At 38.7% G+C, this 21,405-nt stretch overlaps 1 protein-coding gene across 1 annotated transcript in view; it reads left to right on the forward strand.

The window, feature by feature from the left end:
- The first annotated feature begins 551 nt into the window (after positions 1-551).
- ARHGAP42 (Rho GTPase activating protein 42) overlaps positions 552-21,405 on the forward strand; it is a 147,662-nt gene continuing 126,808 nt past the window's right edge. The window contains exon 1 of the mRNA XM_030234309.2: positions 552-1,099. Coding sequence (XP_030090169.1) covers positions 946-1,099 — 154 coding nt within the window. The 5' untranslated portion in view covers positions 552-945. The remainder of the gene's footprint in view (positions 1,100-21,405) is intronic.

A 21,405-nucleotide genomic window follows, 5' to 3' on the forward strand; every position in this document is an offset into this window, starting at 1 on the left:
GAAACCAGGCTTGATGCTCATCTTTAGGATGGATTTGGCTCAGCTGTATCCCCTTCATAGCCACCAACTGCTATGGCGGAACACGAATGTTGCCACCTTTGTGCCTGCCCGTCCCTGGGGCGCTGCTCCGCCGCAGGCCGGACGCGCACAGGGGCCAGGCTGGCCAGGGTGCCAGCGGGATCCCCTGCCAGAGCAGGCCAGCTGGGGCTGGCTGCCTCCGGCCCCGGCTCCCGCGGCTCCTCCAGCGGAGGCAGGAGCCCCCTGGCTGGCACTGCCCCTGCCCCAGCAGCGCGGCCGCTCCTCGCTTCACCCCACACAAACCGGCCAACCCCACGCGCACCCTTGGCAATGCCCCAGCGCCTCCGTGCCCCGCTGGCGGATCCTCCCTCCCGACTTTGCTCTGGCCGTGCCAAAGCCCCTGGTAAAGGAGGCGGCGAGCACTGGACGTGGCGAAGCCGCGCAGACCCTCCGCCTCGTCCCGGGCCGTAGCGGCCCGAGGCCGCGCCGCCGCTGGAGGGCAGAGCGCGGAGGGGCGGCGAGCGAGGGGCGGGCACTACCGGGCCGCGTCCCCGGCGTGTGAGCATGCCGAGCCGGGAGGAGGAGGAATTCCTCGGCCGGGCCGGGGGAGGTTCGCACTGGAGTTAGCGCCGGGCAGGGAGGAAGAGCGAGCGCTGCCGGAAGCGGCGGAGCGGCGGCGGCGCTGGGAGCCCGCGGTGTCCCGCGGACAGCAATGTAGCTGGGTGACAGCGGCCGGAGCGCGCCGCCTCCGCTGCCAGCGGGCCGGTGCGGCGGGTCGGGAGCTTCTCCGGGCAGGCGGCAGCCGCGCCTCGTCTCGCCGCTCCTCCGCTTTCCCCTCTGCCCTCGGCGCCGTCTCTCGGCGCGGCCCTCCCTCCGTTCCTCCCTCCCTCCGCCGCCGGCTGGGGGGCTGCGGCCGCCACCGCTGCCATGGGGCTGCCCACGCTGGAGTTCAGTGACTCCTACTTGGACAGCCCGGATTTCAGGGAGCGCCTCAAGTGTCACGAGATCGAGCTGGAGAGGACGAACAAGTTCATCAAGGAGCTGATTAAGGACGGAAGCCTCCTCATCGGGGCCCTGCGAAGTGAGTCGGGCGGTGGGACCGGCGGTGGCTGGCAGGAGAAGGGGCTTCTTTTGTTTGAATGGGCGCCGGGCGCGGGCTCCCCTGCCGGCAGCCGCCGAAAGGCGCCTCCTCAACTTTCTCTGCCCCGCTCCCTCCCTTTCTCCCTCCCCGCCGCCGTGCCTCGCCTCGCCCGCGGCGGGGCCGGGTGGGTGTCCCGGGGGAGCGGGGGCGGCGCGGGCCCTGCCCCGGCCCGGGGGCCCGGCCGCGCCCTCCCCGCCGGGGGCCGCGGGCAGCGCGGGGGCGCCGCCGCCGCCGGGGCGCGGAGCGGCCAGGTGGTCCCGCCTGGGGATGCGGGCAGAGCCCGCGGTCGGGGCTGGAGCGGAAAGCGGCCGTGTAGGTCGCTGTACACCGCGGACCAGGCGTGGAGTGTTGCGGCGAGGTCTCTTTTTGGCACGCTGGCTGCTAGTTGCGTGTCTTCAGATAACGATGTTCGTAACAAGACGGCAAAGCGACATAATGTAGTGGATTTATAGGGAGAGTTTAAATCTTCCCCCCCATCCTGTCGAGTCTTCATGTGGAATATTAACTTTTATGTTATTTGAAAGTTCTGAGAGCAGAGAAACACCAACCGTGTAGTGCTTTTAAAGGTCTGTGAGTTGAGCAGTGACAGCTTTCTGGGGCGTGAAAACAGCAGTCATGCTCTGAAGATCATAAAGTGAAAGCTGGGAATTGCCCAGGAGCGTCACTAGACTCGGTTTGTCCTCCCGTCCTGTAAACCTTGCCACCTACTTCTTGTCTTTAAGTCACTTCGGGTCTCTCACCTGTTGCCCAAAGTTTTCCTTCATGGAGAGCAGAGAAGTAACTTGTAGCATCTATTTTTCCAACACGAGATAGTCAAAAGAAAGAATCGCTTTAATCCTTAAAAATATCTGCCACATTGTCATGGTATGCCGGTTTTTGTCGAATTAGATGTAGCAGTACTGCTTGTTATGTGGATGGGGAACAGGTATTGCTCTGAGCTCTGTAGTTCTTAAGAACTGTTTCTGACCCGCAGTCTAAACCCAAAGTTTATGTCCTTACCTAGGAGGTAGAAATTGTGAGGGTTTTGTTTGCCCAGCAGTACGCTTGAATTGTACTTGTTCATGCATCAAATGTATATTTACAGCATTGCATTTACATAAAGCAGCTATTGCCTTTTTGAGAGGATTTTTCTCATGTAAATGCATGTATTTCTGGACACATCTAAGTTTTAGTGAGTAGCTGGGTACAAGTCTAACATTTTACGTGAATTTATGTTAAATTTAACAAATTCCTGAACCCATGCCCGCAGGATGTGAGATAACCAATTACACAGAAGTAGTGCTTGTGTGTGTGTGTGTGTGTGTGTGTGTATGTATCAGTCTATGTGTATCTCTGAAAACTAATTGGTACAGTTTTCTTTACAGGCAAAAATGTTTATTTGTACTTTAAGCCTTTCTTGTTGCTAAAAAGCCTTCTCTGTGTAACAGAAAGTCTGAGCTTGTTTTAAGTAGTAAAAGCATACTATTACAAAATAGTAATAGTATTACTATTAATATTGGTCCAAAAAATAGTAATGGCAGATTAGGATACCACATGAGTACTTTTTTAACCTGGACTAGCACTGAGAGCTGAATGCTTTTGGGTCAAATATGAACAAACACAACTTTCTTCTTGGGCTGTCTGAAGACAGGCTGAGAGGTTGAGGCTGTTCAGCCTGGAGAAGAGAAGGCTCTGGGAAAACCTTCTTTCAGCTCTCCATAACTAAAGAGAGGCATCCAAGAGCTGGAGAGGGACTTTTTACAAGGATATGCAGTGAATAGGCCAAGGGGTAATGCAGTGGGTAGGTTTAGATTGGATATTAGGGAGAAATTCTTCACTGTGAGGCTAGTGAGACTCTGAAACAGGTTGCCCAGAGAAACTGTGGATGCTCCCTTTGTGGAAAAGTTCAAGGCCAGGTCGGGTGGGCCTTGAGCAACCTGGTCTAGTGGGAGGTGTCCCTGCCCATGGGAGGGGGTTTGAAACTTGATGATCTTTAAGGTCCCTTCCACCACAAGCCAGTTTATGATTGTCAAACACAGATTGCAGTGGAACAAATATTGTATTTGAGAAGTAATTATAACCCCAATTCTGAAGTGAGTAACCCCATTAGTTTTGAGGAGAACACTTATGAGTCCTTGCAGGATTTAGAGCAATATTTCTATTTCAGGTAATGACAACTTAATTTGTAAGTTCTCATGATTTTTCAAACCTTTTAGTTCAAATGTTGTTCTATTTGACACAATGCTTATTGTATCCTATCAGATCTAAAATGTTGTGTCTTTTAGTCTTAGAAAAATAAAGTTTGTTTTGGTATAGTAAAAAAATCTTTGTCCTCTTGTTCTTTTCAAATCTCTTGATTTCATGACTGTGTCATTCTTCTATAGAATATTGCCTTAGTTCCTGTATTAGGACTGCTGAGAAAATGTCTGGATTTTTTCTCAACAATTTAGAAATCCTAGACTTATGCTCTAAAGACTCTGTTGTAGATGCTGCAAGGACCGTGTACCTGTTACAGCAAGTAGCACTATTGTATATTTCTGGAGCACAGAAATTTGGTTTGTTTTAGCAAATTAGTTGCTCCTACTCACCTTTAAAATAAGTGAAGTATAAAATGCTTATACAAGCCTTTTATTTTTTTCAAATTTCTTAAAAGGTGTTTGAAAACCAAATTGTGAAGTAGTTTAGTTCACTGATAACTCTATTGTTTGATTTTTGAATATGTAATAATTTTAAAGCCCAGAAACAAAACAGGCATTATTTACCAAGTTTTATCTCTAGGTGATCTAAGATTTTTATTTACACATCATTTTGTACTATCAGTTCTGATGTGGTAAAAAAATCCCTTAACTGTGCTGTAGAGCTTCAATGGAAATGAGTTTTGGAACGTGTCACCCTGACCATGTTTAGAGAAGAGACAGTAAAACTGACTTAATGCAGTTAGAAAACACATTATTGTTCTAAAGGTTGCTAAATGTAAGTTTTATTATATGAAATGACAGCATGTCCATGGTTTTTCAGGTAAAATTAAACTTCTGTATTACAAATGTTACAAAATTTTAATATTTTCACAATCAAGTATTCAAGTTACTGTAACAATGCAATGTTCATAAATACCTGGCAGATTCCACATAAATTGAAGATAGATACTCTCAAGGTAGTATGCAAATATTTTGCATTTTATTTGGAGTAGTCCCAAAATGAGTCAGACTTTATTTTAATGTGGTTTTGCTACCTTAGTTCTGGAGAGTGCTGCTTTCCAAGGTGACATGCAGAGCAGCAGTGTTCCATAAAGCAGCAGTTGACTATTCACTGTATTGTGAGTACAGTGGGAACTGATAAAGCTAGAATTGATTTAAAATCCTCAGCAGCTTTTTCCTAGCATTTTTGCACTGTTTCATTGTCTTTCTAAATAAGCAGGATTCTGTGAGTAGCCCAGAGCAACACAGATTATATGTTTCAGTTTAGCTAGGTGATAGCATCCCATCTGCATGGCCATTGTGCCTGTTTCAGCCTTGTCCTACAATTAATATTTATACTGATGGACTACACTTCCTTTTTCAAATCAGTTGAGGTACTAAATGCATTACTATCTCTTGAAAGATTTAGATTATGCATGTAAGAGACTTACCTATTACATTAAAAAAATATCTTTTGACAGAGCTTTGACAGAGCTTTAGTCCTGTGTATAGGCACATTTAAATAGAAGCATATAGTCTTTTAGTGCACCCAGAAGAGGGTTTTGTTGTTAACTTAGGAATTAAGAGGGTAAAAAACTTTAAGAATAAATGGTTTCCTGTTACAACTGACCTTCTTGATTATTAGGTAACTGTTGAGTTCATAATTTCTTCAGCTGCCTAATTTAGTAGATCTTTGAGGTGCCTGTTGAAAGTGCATAAGTTTAAATGCTTCACATTGTGAGGTCCAGCTGTAGAATGACTCCTAAGGCAAAATTGATATTTTTCCTTCTTGTTCTTTCTAGGTTGTTTTCAATTAAAACATCAAGTCTGTTTTTCCCTGTACTTATTCCAGTCATCTACTTTGTAATTTCTTCGCAGTTATCTTCTGAAAAAGCAACCTAGTTTTGGGTGCTGTGCTATAGTTTATATAAGAAATTCCATTACTTGTATACTTCTAATTTCCATAATAGGCCTATTGACTTGCCAGAGTTAATGAATATTGTATTTAACAATCCAGAAAAGTGACATTCATCTTGTACAGGTGATCTTACAGCTCAGTGTGTGCAGAAGCCTTCTGTTTCTCCCTCTGATTTTTGAGGCCCTCTCCATCTTTAGTCCTGTCAAATTCACATATTCGAAGATGAGAGCTGCCTAAGTTTTGGGTTAAGTGGTTGAAAGTTCAGTGTATTTACAATTGTTTGAAGTAATACTATACTTTTTCAAGTGTCTTAGAATGATGCAAATAGTAATGCAGAGATGTGGTGTTATATATACATGTAATAAAAATAAGATTTAGCAGCTATCTTTAGAATTTTGTAATTTAGTAGCAGTCATTAGTTTTATTTTTTTACTTGACACAAGGAGAAACAAACACAAGATGGAAATACTGTCTTTTGCAAGGGGTGAAAGGGGATGTTATTTACCAGGGTTTTATTGAAATTTCACACATAAAAAGACTTAAGTTGTTTGGCATATTTCAGGGTTTTCAGGGATGATTCACTTCTCTACTGAACCTAATAAAAATACAGTGATGAACATGCTTATACATAGGGAAATTTTGGGGATTGGCTCCCTGGGAAAAAAAAAGTGCAAAATTACAGCATTAGAATTTATGATCTTTTTATCTCTTTGGGGATTTGTTTTTTCATTAAAAAAACAAAACCTTTGTATCTTCACAGAGAGATGCATTTTTCCAGATATCTTTGCCTCACATATTTTCTTAAGATTATGTCTTTGCAATGTCTTTTCCAGATTCTAAGTGAAGCAAGACTGAGTTCATTGAATACTGACTGCTGAAGTTTGATAGCAATCATTCTCCTTTATTTATGTAGCTGTAGCTTATATTTCTTAGTCCCTAAGTACATTATTCCCAACTAAAAAAAAGTTTTTCCCTCTTAGTATAGCCATACATAAAGGTGTGATGCTAACTAAACTAGACCATGTGATCTGTGTTGTTCTGGGATATTCCCAGAGTCACACTTACTTAGTAAGTAAGCATTCATGGCAGTCAGCAGCAGCTTCATGGGACACACATGGTCATCATGCCTACTCCAGCCCTGTCCTACAGCTGCTATTTAGAGTGAGAGACTACCTTTTCTTTTTTCCCCACTAAAAAGAAATTCAAGCTTACTCATTGCCATTAGGTTTTGGTTTTGAAGTTATCTGTTCCATTGCTGTCCTGTTACTTCTGATAGGCATTTGTGGGGTCCTGTGCAAACTCAGAGGGTGTCTGCACTATATATGGATTATGGATGTAACTGTCAAAAACAGTTCTAACAGTGTTCTGCCTTTTATGCAGAGATACTGACAGTAAGCTTGTTGGTGGCCAGAGAGGGATCTTAATTATTTCCTCTAGTGCTTAAAGCAGCTGCAGTCTGTATCGTATTATCTTTATCCAAATACATGTGAAGAAAATATATCAGGATGTAGTGGACTGTTACAGAGCATTATTTTCTGGCCATCACATGATGTTTAATTTGGAACCAGTAGTACCTGCAAGTGAATTTCCATACTGTCAGTAATGATTACTGTATTAACAAAGACCTTGAATGACTCAACATGGGTGTTCTTAAGCCTTAATATTGAAACTGGTATTCTTTAGAGAAACTTGGTAATTGGATTATGTCAGGCTACCAAAGGAGCAGTTTCAAATGCCATATGAAATGATATCTCTGCTTGAAAAAAATATTGTGGATTTTTTTTTTAAATAGGATTTTTTAACTGATTTCTTTAAAAGGTCAAATTTAATCTGTTTCTTAATGGGCCAGTTGGCTCGTTGTCTTCTGTGTGCTTCATTTGCTATGAATAAGATAAATGAATTCTATTAATAAGAGACCAGCTGCTTCAGGAATATTGTCTTTACTACAATGGAAAATATGATGCTGCGGTCACTGAACTTGTCCAGATCTCTTGGGCTTTTGTGGTCAGAAGTGCTACAGCAATTTGCAGTTTCCTGTAATAGTAAATAACTTCATATTCATCCTCTGAAAAAAAAAAAAAATACAGAGGACAATACAGCCCTTCTTCCTACTCAACAAGTAAGCCAGTGCAATATCTTTGCCTTTTCTACTTTTTCTTTTCTCAAACTGTAATTATAAATAAATCTGGAATATAGAGAAATTTGGTACCATGGATTTACTTTATTACATCCAGTCTCCTTCTAGTATTACATAATGTAATCCCTACTTGTCAAGCTCCATTTTAAAAACAATTTTTATCCTTTCTATTTCTGCTAGAAGGCTGTTCTAGAACCTTGTTACCCTGAGAGTTGGTTAACTCATTAAAAATAAATTTAATCTGGCAATTCAAACTTGTTTATGCTAATTTTCCTTTCACTCAGCATTGCTGTTTACTTGGATTTTCTTGGTGAATAATCACATCCTTTTGCTGGACTGAACAGGCTGTTCACATCCTCTCTTCTAAGAGGTTCTCTGGTTTCTTGGTCATTTTAGTAGCTCTTTTCTATGCCTTTTAAAATTGACTTTTAAGTTTTCAAGAGCTCTAAAAACAGGGAAAACAAAGCTAGTATAATAGTTTTCATAAGTTTTATCTTTCCATATTCTGTGAGAACATCAATCATTAAATGAAATCAATGTTTATGGTCTTTTGACTATGTGGTGCTATGAATTCCTCAAGTGTATGATTAAAGGTGAAAAAGTCTCAGGATCTTACAGGCAGTAGCAATAAAGTATATATTTAAACTGAAAAAAAAAACTTTACCTTATTCCATATTAATATGGAATTGAAGTACTGTTGGGCAGTAATGTAACCTCCCATTGGCACCCTGTGAAGTGCAAATAGCTTTCATTAGAAAGATATATCTCACAGCAGGTTATAAACTTCAGGCTATGTTACAGTGTAGTTTTTCAGATTAGTTAGAAGTTATCAAATTAAATCACTTCCTTCTCCTGAATTATGCAAGCTTGCATTTCACAGGACACAAAAGCTTAAGCATGTTACTGCACTCCTGTGTTTTGATTAATATCATTCAGACATGGCAAAACAGTATGGAAATGCTGTATGTCTTAAGAAGTCTTGTCTTCTTGTGGCTCAATATTTAAAGCAGGACACATGGTGCTACAATGCCTTGGTCATATAGTTTGTTCTACTGCTCATGTTAGTTGATTTGCAAGTTGATTAAAGAGAGGTTTGCATGCCAGATGTGGGTTATAGTGTCTGTTTACAAAGGTACTCTTGCTCTCAGAAAGATATTATGTAAATCAAAGAAGGTGTCCCCATAACGATTAATTTTCCACTATAAAAGCCTGTAAGTAAAATAAACATCATGAAAAATAAAATACATAACAACAAGAAGAATCTTTTTGTGATTTTGCCAAGTGGTTGGATCGGATGACTCTTGAGGTCCCTTCCAGCCTAGTAATCTATGATTCTAGTAGAATCATCTGTCTGACATGAGATCAGCTTCTGATGTCTTCTCACAGAAGCCACCTCTGCTGCCCTCCTCCGCCTCTACCTTGCCATATACACCAAGTAAAGCTCTTCTCCAAGTGCTTTCAGTGTTTCTGTCTTTGGAAGAGAAACATTTTGGTTCCTCTTCTAACAAGTAGCTGCTTCTAGGCATTCGATGACTGAGAATTATTTTGTTGTTCCTGGGGAACAGGTGAACTTACAGGAAATAGGGTTTCCTAGTAAAGACATTTCCTTTTGAGTTAAGTTCTTTGTTTGCTAATTGAAAATGCACAGGAAGAGAAAACTGGATTTTTTTTTCTTCTGCTGTAATAATTAGATTAATTACAAGAAGTGGCCAAATGTCAGTGTAAATATGTGCAGATCCATTCTTAAAAGCTACAGTTCTTCAAAGTGCAGGCCATACTTAAATACAAGAGCAGAGAGATTTGTGATGTTGTGGTAGTACATGTTGATGTTCAAAAGCTTGCCTAGATTAGCAGTATTGTCAAAGCCTTTGGAGCTCTGGGACCATGCTATTCAGAAAGTTTACATTCCATTCCTTCCATCTTCTTACCCTTTTCTGGCTTATTTACCTTTAACCTTTGTTTACAAAGGGTGAGGAGGAGTTGAGAGAGGCAGAAGTAGAGACAACACAAGAACTCATCTTCTGTGGAATTTACTATTTGAATAAACTGTTACTTTAAATCCATGAATATTTTAGAGGGGTAATTTTCCTCTAAGTTTGAAATTACTTATAAGTTGCAGGGAGCATGCAGAAGAAACTTGCTGCTTTGAAAAAGCTTGCTCAGACTCTGAGGTTATCAGCTAAAAAAAAATTTTCCCTTTTTGAACTTTTTCATGTCTAGAACTACCACTGCCATTAAAACAAGCTGTATAATGATACTTCAAGGAAAAAAAAAAAAAAACACCTTTCCTTTCCTCTTGTGAGTTACCAGTTAGCCTATATACACAGGGGAGCTGCGGAGCCATGTCACTTGCCTTCCAGGAAACCTCAAAATAAGTAAGACTTAAGTTTTACCCCAGGAATGTTAAAATCCCCTTATTCTGGGGAAAAACAGAAATTATATGAACATCTGAGAGACTGACACTGCTAAAACATATATGTGTAAAAATGCATCTGTTCATTTATAAAGTGTTTTCAAGTATTTTACCTTTTAGGGTAAATAAAACGTATTTATAAAATATTTTACCTCTAGGTTGGGTATTAGGAGAAGTTTTTTTCAGCCAGAGGGTGGTTGTGCACTGGAACAGACTCCCCAGTGAAGCAGTTATGGTAGCAAGCCTCCAAGAGTTCAAGAAGTGCTTGGGCAATGTTCTCAAGCACATGTTGGGATTCTTGGGCTTGTCCTGTGCACGGCCAGGAGTTGGACTTGATGACCCTTGTCTGTCTCTTCCAGCTCAGCATAGTCTATGAAGCTGTACTGATTTCCATACTTCTATGAAGAATCTGTTTTAGTGCAGAAAAAGAAAAACTAACAAATGGCTTCTAAATGGAAAGTATTAGTTGGCTTATAAGAAAAATTTTAGTTTGCTCTGTATACTCAGAGATGCTTTTGTGAACCTCATCTCATGGTATGTGTTATTTGCATAAAAGTCAGTGCCATCAAGAGTTGAGCTTTGGCATTCTCAGCATTTAATGGGTTGGTTTCTCCATCTGAGTTGTGCTTTGATGAGCAAGAGAAGAGGGACCAGGCAGAGGTCCAATAGTACAAAACAGACCTGAGGAAAAGAATTGCTGCTTTCAGTTGGTATCAGATCTGGTTAAACAGGAGTTGGTTTAAGCCACAAGTAGGTGGGGTTAAAATAATCTTTGGGAATAATAATTTTTTATTAACCATTTGCAGATTCTGAAATGGAATATGGCTAGTACTACTTCTTCCCCTCTCCTGTGTTTTTGTTTCCTCTCCCAGTTTCAGCATATTATTGACCAAGCCTAATGGTTAAAACTAAGAAAAAACAGTGCAAATTGGAAAAACTAACAGTGCAAAATCAGTGCAATTTGGTAAGCATCATGAATGCCTGATGAGATGTTTTTTTTTTTACTCATAGGTCTTTGTCTAGGAATTACTGACTGGTTATTTTTGTACAGATTGGATATGAGAACCTCAATTTGATAATTTTTTTTAATGTAAGAGTGTACATCTGAAGTAGCAAGGAAATAAATGCACTGCAGGTTCTCAACATATTTTCTTCTTGATAATGGCCAGTGCTTCACTCTGTTTTTTAGAGGGAATTCCCTTGCTTCTTGTTTTGAAGTGTGGTGAGACTTCTGTGTTGGAAAACATGCTTTTCTTTTTTGAGAGTTGAAAATTGTTAGAATCGCAGCAAATCACTCTTTGTTGTCCTTGCATAATCTTTTTGGGAACATTTTCAGCAAGTCAAGAAACAGCAAATGTGGCATGCCTACAGGGCAGCTAACACTGACTGTGGAAAGTAACTGGCTGGTGGAGGGGAAGATGAGTACGTTTAACATGGGGAACATGGGCTTGCAGGCTGACAGATGCCAGAAGTATGTCTGCAAGTATCAGTTAAAGGATTTTATGGATAGTTTTTGTATTTGTGGATGTTGAGTCTGGTCCTCAACTGCTGCTCATTTTCTGGAGAATGCTGAAAAATTGTGAAGGCACAAAGAAGACCCTTTTGAACATTTGAAGAGCATATAAACATGCCTCCGCTTCTTGAAGACTGCCAACACCGTGTAGCATGTTTTTCACCATTACTTAATCAGAAAGTTAAAGATTTATTTATATTTATATATTTTGTGTTTATATTTATATTTTTATTTATATCAAAGGAAAAATTATTGAAGGGAGGTTTTGCTAAGAGACCAAGGTGCATGAAGATCCAAGTGTTGGCAGAAGCTGTACAAATTAAGATTATAAACCTGCAACTGCAGAGCTAGTAAGATGCTTCCTTAAGGCGATAATGGACTTTTCATTGCTGGAAAATCTTAAGTTGTTTGGATTTTTTTTCCCCTAAGCTGAAGTCTTGTTCACTTATACCTGTTGGGCTTGAAGTATTAAGTCCTAAAACTCCTGGTCAGGGTAGCAGGGCTTGTTGATTACATTGTTTTTTTCTTGCCTTAAAAAGAAATGTTTTCAGTCTCCTTGCAAGTCATGAAGTTACATTCCTTGAATGTACATGTGTGAGTGAAACTTTGAAATCTGTGAAGAATACATCCTTAAGACATTTTACTTTAGTTTAATGTTTTTCATGTTTAAAATACTTGCAAGTAAGGCCTCAGATGTTTCCTTCTGGTACTCTACTTTGGTATCAGCATTGTGATACAAAATGGAGGTGCTATGCTGTAGTCACTGTCTTGGGGGATTGTTTTTAGTGTATAGTTTTGTTGTTTTCTCGTGATTTTTTTCTTTTTCTTAGTTTTGAACACTAGACTGTATTATTTTAGTGTATGTATATGCCTGTGGAAATACACATTGAAACAAAACCAAATAGTTGACAATAGTAATGCTATCTTTCTTTTCATATATACAGGCACTAAATATGTTCAGTTAAAGTTGCTGTCTTAGAGGTATGTAAAGGTAGCAAACTTAACATTTTTCAAAGATCCTTAATGTCAGGAAATGGGTTTAATAGCTTAGCTTTGTTATCCTGTTGAGATAGAGATAGTCTGAACTACTTAAAAAACCTTAAAATTCTCACAGTTCTTGTCTATATGGTGTTTTGTTGTCTACTACCATGAGTGGTTAAATTGGAAACTGACATAAGAATGCAGAGGTGTGTCTAAGCTGATTCTTGTAGGCATAAGTGTAAGCTTGGCAATAGACTTAACAAGTTTTCTCACAAATACAGTCAGTATGGTTGGTTATTTGCTACGTGAGCTTAGAGCTGCTGCATCTTTGTACTGTTTGGGAGCCTAAGGTCAAATGAGAAATCCAAAATATTTCATTTTATGAAGAGGCGTTTAGACACAGCAGGATATTTCCTGTTTACATAGCCAAATCTTCTTTGTATGCTGAGAGATTTCCTGATTCCCTCATACAGAATTTTTGAGTTTGTCCTTCAAGCTATAGCTTCTGTTGCTTAGCTGGTTGAAGATGCCATCTTCTGCACCCTAGCCAGCATGATGCAACTCATATTCCCATGAACTGATGGGATGTCCATCAAGTCTTTTGTTTATCTCCAGATTGCAGGATGAAAGATAAAAATGTTAAGGCCATGTTCAATACATTTGTTAAGCATTTATTTTTTCAGGTCTAATTGAGAAGTGAAAAATTACAAGTTTTGTAAAAGTGCATTTTTTTGCCATTCTTTTTTCTCAGTAATCCAAGAGACACATTGGTCTCTGGTCTAAATAAATTAAACTCAACAAATTCACAGGATCTACTGATTTCCTTTAGTTCCATACAACTAAGAATTTAGTTCCATACAACCTAAGAATTTCCATTTTTTATATTCCAATACTATATTGATAACTGTACATAGTGCTACTTTTTCTGTTTCGTGCCTTCTCTGTGTAGTTGAAATACAGCAGGTTAAAATGTGTTTATTGTTATTCTGTTTGCACTGCTACAGCACAGCAATAATGTAATTCTTTATTTTGTTGGTTCATTTAGTTTTACTCTTGTCTCTTAATGCAGCATATCCCAAATCTCCCCGGGAATGGTAATCATCTCAAATTTACTAAAATGGCATTGCAGATCATGTGGATTTTTTTTTTCTCCACCAGCTTTCTGACAGCTTCCAAATCATTTGTCAGTGAAATATGCATAATGCTGTCACAACTCCTCCTCACTGACACTCCAGAGCTTCTCTGATGCTCTCTATGAGAAGCCAGAGTTGTCAGTGCACCTTGAGACTTCCAGAGTGTTTTACAATAAAAACTCCCTTGCATGCCTACTTTTGTCACTTCTCTTGACGAGTCATTATGGAGCTCTGAGTACTGTGTTGCTGGGTTGAACATCAGTTTTGCAACATTTTCTTTAGTGTTTAATGTTCCCAAAGGAATCCATGATATTTTGACAAACACTTACCTTGTTTCTTTGTAAATCAAAATGACACTTGAACAACAATGCATTTGTACAGATGGAATAAAACACAAGACAGCAGTGTTACTCTTACTAGTGAATGGGTTGGGAGGGATGATGTTTTAGTGGCTTGGTATTTTCTTTGTTGGTTGGTCTGGTTATCTTTTTAAAGCATATTAAGTAATATAAATCTTGATCCCCTTCCCCTTTGTGGGATATGCAAAAGAGGCTGAGTACAGTGAAGATGGGCAGAGACTATGAGGTTCTGCAGCAGTGAGAGTTGGAGTTTTGGTGTATCAATCCCATGTCTGGATTCTGGGCAGATATCAAAGTTAAACCAGTTGTATGCCAAGTTCTTGCCTTTCTTCTTCTCACAGCTGTCCCACAGTAAAATAAAACCTGTGATTTGGGGAGATTTATCTTTAACTTGTGTACTTTTCTGTAAATAGTACTTTAGTTTTTTTCCATATATAAGCAGGTGTTGAGTAATTTAAATGTCTGTTTAGTGTTACAGGGCATTTCACTTCCATCTCCATTTTTACATATGCCTTTAGGTTGAAATTTTAAAGAAAAGTTAACTATAAAAGCATTAAATACCATTTTAAACATTTGAATTACTATTTGAGTTTGTTTGATTTGGGTACTTATAAAACAGACATTTTTTAGTATAGGAGGGGGATCTTAAAACAGTTGATTAGTATATTTTATTAAAATAGGTGTTCATTTTTTTCTGAAGCTAAACAGATTGTTCAGGTAATCCCTAATATCAGTGCAGTAGAATTTTTTATGCTGCTGTACATCATACTGCCAGCAGACATTTTGTCATACTGTTTTGTTAAACTTCATTCAAAGTATGCTGGCTCTTTAAATATGAAGTCTAATACTTCTGTAACTCCTTCATTCCAGTGAGGACTGTATTTGTGCTTCTCAGAGAAATTTAGGAGGGAGGATTTATGGTGAGATCTGGATCTGCAGCATGGAAGTTTGGTCTCTTAGAAGTCTGCTTCTGCTTGGATGCCAAGTATATGGAAAGTTTTGGGGTTTTTTTTAAACAAACAAAACACCATAAATTGATAAGCACTTCTGCAAAACCTGATTATTTCCCCATGAAACAAGTTAATGTAGTCAGTAGTTAAATCCTGTTATTACTGACATGAAGGTTTCAGATTTGTGAGGCTAAGTTGAGAGTTGTGTCAGCATCTGTGCAGTCTGACAGAGCTGTGCGTTGTGCCTTCAGACCTCCACAATAAAACTGGCCAGTCAGTGACCCTCACAGAAGTGCTGAGCTTCTATAAGTCAGACAAGGAGAACCTCTAAATTGCGTAGCCTTCTGCTTAAAATTTCCCCAAGTGTCCCTAAAAAACCCCTTTTCAGAAGGGGATTTATCTTACCTGGGTTGAAATCCAGGTGTTCTGTTAGGCTACACACCAGTCTGTGACAGCAGGCGAGGATTCCATGATTTAAGTGTGCACTGCAGGAGCAAAAATGTTTCCTTTGTTGTATGCCTGCTGCTTATTTTTTTTATCTGACAATGGCAATTTTTGTTCTATGAGAAGTAGTAACTGTTGTCTGTATATATTGCCTGGGCTTTTCATCTGAGTTTGCTATTTTTTTTTTTTTAAGGTCTTTTCTTTCTTCATTCCTTCAGGTTTGCTCCCCAGCTGCTTTGAAAAGTTCCAGTTTAGTTAGTTTCTGCTTTTAAGTTAGCAAATCTGTCTTCTGGTTGTCCTTTGACCTTCTTTATGTAACAATGCCCATTTGAGTTAGATTGCAAGAAATGGAACTTGCAACTTCATGGAATATTCAAGGCAAGAATGCATCAAATAGTGATAGTTTCTGCTTTTGGCATTCTTTCCCTACTAGGCCTTAATATTTGTGACTGTTGCTGATTGTTGAGTTGGTATTATAAAATAACTGCCTGCACTGACTCCCAAGATCTTTCAAGGAGTATTAAATCTAATGTAAATAGCATCAGTATGTGGATATAATTTTTTTTGCTATGTGCATTAATGTGTGCTTCCTAAATATTATTTTCCCATATCACCTTGCCTTGTTGGCATTAAAGATTCTGACATCCTTCTGCTTTTCAAGAAGGGAAAAACTGAAAGTTGATTGTGAATACATGTATCAGCAGCAAAATATGTTACTCAGTCTTAACACCCTTTTTCCAATTTGATCTCCAGATTTTGTGATGGATCTGATGAATAGTAAGATTCCTTGGAGATTCAGAAAGGAATTATTTGGCAGGAAAAAGAAGTATTAGTACAGACAATCTGCTAAAGTTTGATTCCGTTATAAGAAGCTGTGGCAACTGAGTTAAGTACTTGTTGCTGCCTTCGTGCCCTGGCAGTTGTGAAACCAGTTTGGTTGGTCTGTCCTGTAATATTCCAGATGATTGAGTATTTTACTGGCTTAAAGCCCACATCCTCTTGTGTTTCTTTCAAGATAAATACTTTACACAGCTGGAATATGCACTTTGCTGAGTTCGGTACTTAGCAAAACTGAAGCTAAAAGAAGAGCCTTCTGCTAACTTCCTTACAGCTCTACTACTGCCCTACCTTGATCTTTAAATGAAAATATTTATTTGGACTGTAAAATATTATAGGGATTATGTAGGTTGCTAATGATATTTTCAGAAGTATAAGAGAGCAAGTGCTAAATGCTCTTGAATTCTCAAGAGAATGTGATTTTTTCAGAAATACATCTCTCTTCACTCAAAAAGCGTTTGTGCTAGCACCTCGTGGTATTGCTTATCTGTGGAGAGATGATAAAAACCAGAATCTGACTATTATGCACATCCAGAACCAGGCAATTATTTGTGGGTTTGTCCTACTGCTTTTTCATGCAGTAGGACAAACCCACAAATTATGAAGTGATTTTTTGTGTATTTTTTGGGAAGCTATATCCCAAGTAGTGAAGTTAGCAGCTGCCTAATCTTTTAGCCACTTGGGTAATTTGGTTCAAGGAGACTTTTTAAGCTGAAACCTTTACTAAATTTTCTTGCCAAGACTGAACTTTTGAGAGTTATTATTGGATTTTGTTTTTCTTTGAGGGAAGAGAAGTTTCATTTTTCATCTTAGAAAAAGGAGGAGGAAGGATTAGCGCAAAAAAAAAAAAAAATCAGCACCTTGAGTGTCATTACTGAAAAACTGGCACTCTAAGTCCTCATTTTTGTTTGACTTAGTGGGTGTTCTATTTCTAAGTAACTGTGTGCGTATTTTGGTGACCTCCAAATGCAATAGGAAAATAATTCTCAATGAGGCTATTTATGTCAAACTTCATGTTGATTCTCTCATCCATATTTATAGTTACTGTTTCCCACAATAATTTTGAGAGCAGTCTTTGCTTGTCTTTACCCAGTTTATAATTATTATTCCACAGTGATTTTTAAAAATTTTATTTTCAGACATTATGGGAATTAACAGCAGAATGCACAGGATTAATTTATATGTTTGGCTTGAGGGTATGATATCAAAGTTAAATTTGCTAGCTCTTTGGCCACTAAGTAATGAATGTCACCAGCTAGCATAGAGGTAGCTCAGGTTATTTCAGTGTTCTGGGCATTTGTCTGTGCAGAGTAGATCCCAGGAGTATTGTTTTGTGTTGCAAGGTGCCTGTAAAAGGATTTAGCAAGCCTGTCTTTGTGAATAATTGGCTTGATAAGAGATGCTATTGTTTGTTTAGGGAGCCAGAGAATCAGAATCCTTAATAGCTGAGCTATTGCAACAGTCAGCAGGAGTCATTATAATCTCTCTTAAGAATGTATAGATTGTGCATCCTTAATTCAGATACAATTCACAAAATACAACTGACTTTGGGGAAGCTGTGACTTGCCCTGCATGTTAGACCCAAAGATATCTGCAAAACCTTCTGCTTATTAGTGGCTGTAATTTTAAATAAGATAATTAAAAATAACAAACACTGTCCCTACCCCCTCCCCCAGCTAGTTAGTGCCATGTTTTCCTCCTCTTGCAGCCAATATTTTAATGTGCTCTGTTTGCCCATGTCAAGGAAGCTAACATGAATGTTTTGGGAAGAAGGTGTTTTGCTTGGCTGTTAAATTAATTCTCTCCAGTAATTCAGAGACTCCTCATTGATTCATGTTTATGTACGTGTTCAACTGCAGATGAAAAAGGATTACAGTCAACAGACGTGGACCTCTGAAAGGAGTATCCATTGCAGTTAAGCATTTTAAATGCTCACAGAAAGAAAAAAAATTTCTGCATTTGGGAGGCAGTGTCCAAAATCCAGGCTACTATGCTTGTACTCTGTTTGTTTGGTTCATATTGCTCATTGTAAACAGCAAACATTGTCTAGATAGAAACTTTTCACTTTACAGAGAATTCCAGTTCCATTTTAAAAGGAATCAATGATTTCAGAATTGTGTCCAGTTATAGAACTTGTTTGGTTTTAAGCTTGCTAAGTATTCTCATGATTTTTGAAAAGTATACTTTCATGGAAAAGTTACCACTTGTATTAAATTGAATCTAAGGAAGTCATAGTGCTTCTGGGCATTTGAAATAAGTCTTTAAACCACTTTTCATTGAGAAAAGGGAGAGGAGGAGGCTGTGATGGGTTGGAAATCCAGCTAGCCAACAAACTGAGGCATGCAAGACTGCTCTTCCAAGTGCAACTTCTTGCAGCAAACTTGAGGGGAAATGATGTTATGGTGAGGTCGGGGACATTCTGCAAGTCAGTCTTTGGATAGAAATACAGTTCTAGGTTTAAACACCAAATTTTCCTTAAAGAATAATATAAAATAACTGGTTCAGGCTCAAAGTGTTTCTGTTTTGTTTTTTTTTTTCTTCTCTCAGTGAATTATTGATTCATTGACTTCTTATTTACTTTTCCATTGTGTGTGGAAACAAAACAGATGGGTATTTTCCAAAAGCTTTGTTATCAGCTGTTTCTGTGTTCTTTTGTATCTTCAAAGAAGGATTTTCTTTTTCCCATTTCTCTTAGCAAAAACCTCTGTAGGCTTCTTCTAGAACTTCTATGCAAAGAAACACTTTCTTCAATATTCCTTCAGATACTGATTCTTGAGATGGAGCTGTGATGAAGTTGAATTGAAATTTTAGTTGGAATTAATCTTAGTTGGTGGAAATTTATGTTTTTTGAGAAAGAGAAATAGCATCCTGCAGTACCTGAAAATTTATGAAAACATTGTATATGCAAAAATCCTATATTAAACCTAAATGTAAACTCTTCTAGAAACATCTTTTAAAAACATTGGAGTTTAATTGTGCAAACCTTAATACTTCTGTCACAATTTTGTTTCTTTTTTTAAATTTTTTTATAAAAGATGCTTGAACTAAAGTTTAGCAAATGACTGTTAAGCAAGTAGGCATATTTGTGTGTCTGGTGTTCTTAATTTTCATGGAGACTGAGTTGAAACAGAGAGCACTAACTCCTGTAACTGGAGTAGCCAGGCCTTCTGTAGGGGCTGCATTCAATGGATCAAAACAATGTTGTGCAGCTTTTTTTTTTTCTATTATTTATTGCAATGAAATTAGGATCCTCTTTGCTCCTTTTAATATAAAACTCATTTTCGAAGGAGAAGGGTGAAGGTAATATACATGTGCAAGGAATTCAGCTTTATAATCAGTTTTCATTGAAGCCATTTGGGCTTGGTAGTCCTAATAAACTTTTTGTCAGCTATTTATTTGTTAATGCAGATATTTTTACTGTAAAAAGTAAAAATAACTCATTTACCTCATTTTAGTTTACCTCATAGTACATGTAACTAAAAAAGTCCTTGCTGGGAGAATTACAGCCTTGTGATATAACTAAAGGTGTAATGGCCCACATCCTCTGGCTGTGGAGCTGTTGGAGATAATACAGCTTTCATCTACCTGCCATTGCCCATACACTGGAGAATATCTCCTTGTGGTTCAGCCGGGGAGACAGAACATTTTCATGATCCTTACTTTTCAGTGTGAGCTCAGCAGTTCCTTCTCCTGTTGTTGCCTGTTGCTCAAAGAGATGACCCTAGATAGGTGGCTAAAGTGGGCTTACTTACCCCATGGATCAGCTCATCCATGACCTCCTACTAGCAGGTGGTGGTCATCAGCTAATGTGTCTTGAGGCATTGAAACAATTACAAAATATGTGTCCAAGTCTTCCTACAAAGAACATAAGCCCAACTGTGCAGGGTTGGACATGAAGCTTATCTGGTGTTACATCCTGTCTCTAGATATGGGTGAGTGCTGTGCTGTGGGTTCTGTTTTTCTCTCACGCATGGCACTGACTATCTAAGGCAGAGAAAATCAGCAGGCAGAGTGTAGTGAGGCTTCCATTGCCTCCAGTGGTTTGGGGCTTGAAGATTTCCTGAGCAGAGGGTTAGTTATATCCTTAATAGCTCTCAGTGGATTTTTCTTCTGTGAACTTGTCTAGTCCTTTTTTGAGCCCACATATATTTTTAATGTCCAAAGTATCCGGTTATAGTGAGATTCATTATTTAACTACAAATGTTAAGAAAAAGCATCTTCTTGCTTTGTTTTGAGCTTGCTTCTTGCTCTGTTAGACAGCCTTTGTTTCCATTTGGGAAACAAACATCGTTTCTGTTCTGCTTGTCATTTAGTAGAACTCTTGTGGTTCCCCAGTTACCCCTTTCAGACAGATTGCTATGTGTGCATTTCTTTAAACAAGGTGTTCCTGCCATTTGTTTACCACGTACCTTTGCCTCAATTCCCTGTACCTTTGCTATTACAAGACTGTGTCAAGAAGTGAGACAAAATCTGTGTATAGTTTTTAAGTGCGGGTCTCTTGTGGCCTGATGGATTGACATTAATGGTGTGTCTCTTATTCCCCAGTTTCAAATAATTACTAGAATTTAATATGTTTCTTAACCATGACCATGCTGGAGTGTAGAGTAATGAAATAACCCAGTTATTATATATCTGTTTTAATGACAAGGTCTCATTTGTTTGTGATAGTAGTTAGTTCAGAACTCATTACACATGCCATAATATAAACACTGTTAGTACTAATGGATGGTAAGATTATTAATTAAAGGATATCACTCTGCCAGGAAGATAACAAGAGGATGTTTTCATATGTTCCTAAATCTTCTTGTGACAGGAAAGTAGAACAAAATTCCAAAGAATTAAAATTTGAAAAAAATGATACATGAACTATGTAGAAAGCTAGTTGGTCCTTCTTTCTTACAAGTTAGTTGACTTAAGAGAAACTAGACAGACTTCTGCTGAAAGCCACTCAAATTCCTTATTTTTGTTTGAGAAGTTAAATAAAAAATCCAGTAAAATGAGTATGAATGATATTTCTCTCTCTCTTTTTTTTTTTTTTTTTTAATACAAAGATCCTGTTCTTTGAAGTGGCTTAAATAAATAAATAAATCTGGAAAGTGCAATAAATAAATAAATAAATCTGGAAAGTAAAATGCAAAAACTCTTAAGTGTTAAGGAAATAGTCTCATGTAAATTTGAGTTAACCCCAAACTCCTTGAGAACGCTTAATTCTGTCTTGTTTAAGCAGGAGCTCATCTGGTGAAGCTGATTTGTAGTTGTGCATTTCATTAGTTAATGAAGCATATTTCATTTGGCTGTTATTTTTTTCACCCAATTTTTAGAATATAGATATTTTAGTAACAGTTTTTTGACTTTATGATACTGCAAGTGATTTAATTAAAGCCCTCAAAATGTATCTTTAAAAG

The sequence above is a fragment of the Serinus canaria genome, chromosome 1 (assembly GCF_022539315.1).
Source record: "Serinus canaria isolate serCan28SL12 chromosome 1, serCan2020, whole genome shotgun sequence".
NCBI classification, from domain to species: domain Eukaryota; kingdom Metazoa; phylum Chordata; class Aves; order Passeriformes; family Fringillidae; genus Serinus; species Serinus canaria.